At 38.8% G+C, this 5000-nt stretch overlaps 1 protein-coding gene across 1 annotated transcript in view; it reads right to left on the bottom strand.

Annotated features, from left to right (window-relative positions):
- The window catches only part of LOC137988763 (fibroblast growth factor receptor 1-like), a 73073-nt gene that overhangs the window by 67547 nt on the left and 526 nt on the right, over window positions 1-5000 (bottom strand). Inside the window, exons 2-5 of the mRNA XM_068834721.1 lie at window positions 4544-4816; window positions 3758-4069; window positions 2927-3190; window positions 1836-2114 (exon numbers count right to left, since the gene is read on the bottom strand). Coding sequence (XP_068690822.1) covers window positions 1836-2114; window positions 2927-3190; window positions 3758-4069; window positions 4544-4816 — 1128 coding nt within the window. The remainder of the gene's footprint in view (window positions 1-1835; window positions 2115-2926; window positions 3191-3757; window positions 4070-4543; window positions 4817-5000) is intronic.

The following is a 5000-nucleotide window of genomic DNA, read 5'->3' as shown; positions in this document are numbered from 1 at the left end:
TACGTCCTTTTTTCAACATTCGCTGCTGCAACATGCCGCATGAAGTTCGACCAAATGAACTTTGGCGAGACATGTTGCAGTGACAAAACATCGGTGTGAAATCCTGTGGCACGAAGAACTCAGACAATGAGGCACCTTGCGGCTGCATGACCCTGGCACACGTAATAACTGTAGGGGCGAATGTGTGTGCGTAAATAAGTTTTGTCCCTGCTGTTAGCATGCATTTCTAATCGTATGTATGAAACAGGAGTTGACTGCGGCTTCATGTCCTCGACACATGTGTAATGGCTGCAGTTGTGTATGTGTGCAATTTGATGCTGTTTCTGCTGCACGCTTCCGATACAGGTGCCTGCTACAGCCCCCCTAATGTGAACGAAACACGAATTGACCGCCGCTACACGTCTCTGAAAAGTGTTCCCGCTGCTGTGCTTAATTGTATGTGTTAGTTGCTGTACGCGCTGCATGTCCCCGCTAAACATGTCTGTTAAATGCTCCGTGGTGTGTGAGTAAAATGGATAGATGTCCAAGGGACATGCTTATGGCGCAGTTTGTTCGGTTTGTTCATGTTGTGATTTGGTCAGTGCTTCATGTCCCCGCGATAGGTTCCCGCTCTATGCCTCGTTATATGTATGGAATATGGTTTGAAAACTGCTACATGTTCTGGGGTCATGTAGCTGCAAAATGACCGCTAGTGTGCGAGCAACTTAAGGTTTTCCCGTTGAAGGGTTTGGGACAAATAGTTAAACGTAGGAGGAATTAGCTTGAAATATCTTTTAAGGTCGAATTATAAAGATCGTGCACTGAGGTGATAACATTTACATCCGTAATCGCCCGCCTCCTTTATTCGAATATTCACTGTCAAAAGAATATCGGCCTTAAGTTATTTCCACCGGAAACAGCCTTCTGGAGTTGCATGTATTTGTTTTGAATCCAGTCTTTGAAGACAGATAACATGGCAATAATAAATGTACAAATGCTGGTGGAAGAACAGAAGGAGCTAATAGGGGAACATTTTTTTTTACACAGGGCAGCAATAGATGATTTGCATGAAAAAGTCATTTTACTACCGAGAGCAGAATGCTTTGTCAAAATGCTTGTTGTTTAGATTTTTCTTCTCTCCTGGGAACAAAGAAAGAATTGTTTAAATATGCCTGACAATAGAAGCAACTCAAAGCAGTTTGTGTGATGTGCCATTATCTAATGATAGCCTCCTTCGTCATTTAAATGCCTAGGGATTTGACAGATTCGTTAGTACTGTGGCGTGGAGTGGTAAGACGTCATTTGTTATGATGTATTTATTTGCCTGTTATTCAAGGAAACTTGGGTTGTCTTACTCATTGCCTTTTTTTTTCTGGTGTTCAAAATTTGCGAATGTGAGAATGATATACATATATGAAATTAACTGTAGATAGAGCCCATTGGGAACTCGGAAAAATCCGAGCCCCATATGGAATTCGAACCCACGACCCCCCGTTATCTAGTCGGATGCTCTAACCACTGAGCTACTGGAGACTCTATGGTGAGCAAGGGTGAAACGTTGGTCTTTGACTCGAGCTGCATGACGCAGCTACAGAATCAAATAACAACTGACAGCATGCTCATAACTGCATTACGCAGTCAACTTAAAGCATATGTGAGAGGCGGCCAACCAACCAACCAAGTGGGCGAATGTGAGAATGATATACAGATATAAAAAGTCAGATTTTTCCGAGTTCCCAATGGGTTCTATCAACATTCATTTCATATGTTCCAAATTTCTACTAGCTTTTGGGAACTGTTTTTTTTTTTCTGATTTCGTTATGAATGCAACCTTCATCATTTCCACCGTTACCCACCTATGACAAACACGTTGATACGTTGGAGAGAAACAGTGATTCCCTGACGTCCTTTGGTTTGTTTCATGAAACATTCGTAAACTCCCTTATCTTGCCACCGAACTCTATCTATCTGCAAACTGCCACCTGGCAACTGTGTCAATCGGTCGTCCTTCAAGTCTAGGTTATCTTTTTTGTTCCATTCAAATTGAGGAGGAGGATTTCCTTCTGCAGTACAACTTATTTTGCCAGGTTTGCCATATATACGTTTTTGTTGTGGTCTTTCGTTTTTAAATTGGGCTAAAGAAGAAAACAAAGTGATGGATAAATCGCCTGCAGTGCTAACACATAATAATGATAATGATAGAGAGAATATATTAAAATTTAGTATATTGTAACTGCGGTCGTGTAGACTATCGCAGTTATGATGCAACATGGTCAGTTGCGAAAGAAGCCTGAAACAGTTCACTCTTAAACAGGAACCAAACCCATGAATAAATTTCATACATCCACCCTTAATTATGGTTACAATTCGAAATTGCAAGCGACCAGCTCCCAGTTGGCCTTATAGGAAAGATAATAGTAAGAGCAAGTGGGATTCAAGTCCTGTTGAAACTTTCAGGCCTCTTTTGCAACTGATCTAGTTGCTTCATAACTGCAACGATTACTTTCACGGAGAGACTGACAATCTTATCTCATGAAGATAAATGACGGATACAATTCTTAAGAAAAACACATGTAAATGCTCAACTGTTATTGTGCAATGAAATGAACGTTCTGAGAAGGAAAGAGCAACGCAGATGATTAAGTTGTAAAACAATTTTTCAGTAGACCAGATAAACAGTGAGGTTAGTGGTAATTGAAAAGTTAATTATATAGCGAGTGAAGCTAACGGTAGTAGTGGAGAAGTTAAATCGACCAGGTACAAAGCAAATTTAAGAATGATGATGACAATGAAGATCATGAAGGTGATGATCTTGATGCTTAGGATAATGTTGATGAAGGTGAGAATTAAGATGATAAGGATAAGAATAAACTCGATTATCACGGTTGTTGTCGTTGTAGATTATTTATAGCATATTGATGGCTTTCTAAACATATTAAAAACTCACCATTGATGTAAACTGTGTAGAATCGAGTGTAACGTACTCCTCGACACTCATATGTTCCGCCGTCATGCAGCTGAACATTTTTTATTGTCAAAGTTCCCCCAGTGACCACAATTCTCCCTTCTGACTTGAGTTCTCTGACAGTGGTGCCAATTTCATCCCATATAACCATCTTATTCTGATTTTCATTCCTTAAGGAACATTTCACGGTTTCAGTGCTACCAAGATTAGAACTAAGACTTTTCATTTCCAGAACCTCCACGTTGTCTAGAACAAAGTTGTTATGTTGAAAAAAATTATTTCAAAAATTTCTCAAAGTGTTTGAAAATCTTTCGCAGTAAATCTATTTTTTGATTTGCAGATTCTTATATTTTAATCTATTTTCAAACACATTTTATTCCTCTAGAACTTTTACCTCTAAAATTCTTCTATATCAACCATAATCCTTTTCTGCTAGTTTTTATTTCTTTCATTTATTTTTCATTATCCAGTCTTCAATTTTGGATGGTAATGGTGAACTCGAAAGTTGCTTTGCTAGTACGACCAGTATATACTTAGCTAGATCCTTGCCTTTTTTTTTTAGTGATTTCTGTTTTTGATCTAGATAAAAATGTTATTGTTGTTGTTCGAAATAGAATCAGAGTGAAATTGATCAGAAGTTTGACTGCAATTGACATAACTGATGATGCACCGTACGGAGTATTTAGCTTTCCCCACAAATGTTAAACAATATGCTGATAAGAGTGATCAAGTTGAAAAACTGTCTCTAGTCACAACCCTCTGTTTGTCTAGAATAGATTAAATACACAGTCATGGTGAAAAGTGACTACTTACTTGGTACACACAAAGCCTGAGCTCCAATGTCTTCTGGACACTTGTGCTCTCCATCTAAACGATTACATTGGGCTAAAACGGATTCCTGTCCAGTACAAGCTATATCTGACATCACAACGGATATGTTTTTACCATTGGTATTCATTCCCGTTATGAATTCGGCCAGGGCATCTCTAAAGCCAAGTTGTTTACAAACAACTTTGACATCATTGATATCCCATTTATTGCGGCAGATCTTGCCCCACTTTCTGCGGTAAAAAACGTCCACTCTTCCACCATACTCAACTTTCGCCCCAATTAGGCGCACAGGAACTGAAAGAATGACAAACCAATTAAAGCAATGCTTGTTTTTAATTGTCTTCTACATTTCTTTTTTCAACAAAACATTGTTTTTAGTTCATTGTCTATTCCTCAATATCTCAAGTTTATCTCAGTTTGACTAAAACTTTGAACAGGATAGGCGGTGCTAAAAGCATAAATTTAGTAATGTAGCTATGATAATGTTTTAAGAGGAAGCCTATTCAAGTTGGGCTTTCATTTCTTAAGAGTAGTGTTAGCGGTTTCAAGGTCATCAGACATCTTTCTCGTTCAGTTCAACTGCACCTCAGTGGCTATGCTTCCAATTAGTGCCTTGCCTTTTTTACCAGCAGTGAGTCATTTCCTATACAGGGAGCCACAGAGCCACAGGTTATTGTAAACTAACAAATAGGGTTTTTAGTTGACTCGCTGTGTAAAGACTATGCGATGGTATGGATAAAACAGATTACCTTTATTCATACATTGTACCTGGACATTGGATTTGTTTATTAATGAGACCACAACTTTGAGTGATTGATGAACAGGAATGTGAAGTGATGTTCACGAAGCTTGTATTTCTACTTTTCCAATTGCCTGTAAAATTGTCCTTATCGTAGTCAGAGTAGCCATTTACTTGGCAGGCAATAGTTCTTTCGGTATTATTCCAATCTGCGGTACAAAGGGATTTCCAGGCATTGTTCTCGTGAATTTGCATCCGTCCAGTAGATGGATTGCCCTCTGTTTGAAAACGTACTGGAAATGCTAATAAAGGAAATTGCGGCGCTAGTAAATAACTACCAATTCTGCAATTGTTAGCTGGGTTGTAGTCAACTAATATTACATGTAGTTGTGTTGACCCCGGTAAATTAATGGAGATATGATGGCAACTCCTTGTATCCTGTTTTGGCAGGCAGAGTTGACTGGCCATCTATTTCTTACAACTAAT

Source organism: Montipora foliosa, unplaced genomic scaffold, assembly GCF_036669935.1.
Source record: "Montipora foliosa isolate CH-2021 unplaced genomic scaffold, ASM3666993v2 scaffold_427, whole genome shotgun sequence".
Lineage (NCBI taxonomy): Eukaryota > Metazoa > Cnidaria > Anthozoa > Scleractinia > Acroporidae > Montipora > Montipora foliosa.
The sequence above is the reverse complement of the archived record's forward strand: the minus strand, read 5'-3'. Positions and strand labels throughout refer to the sequence as shown.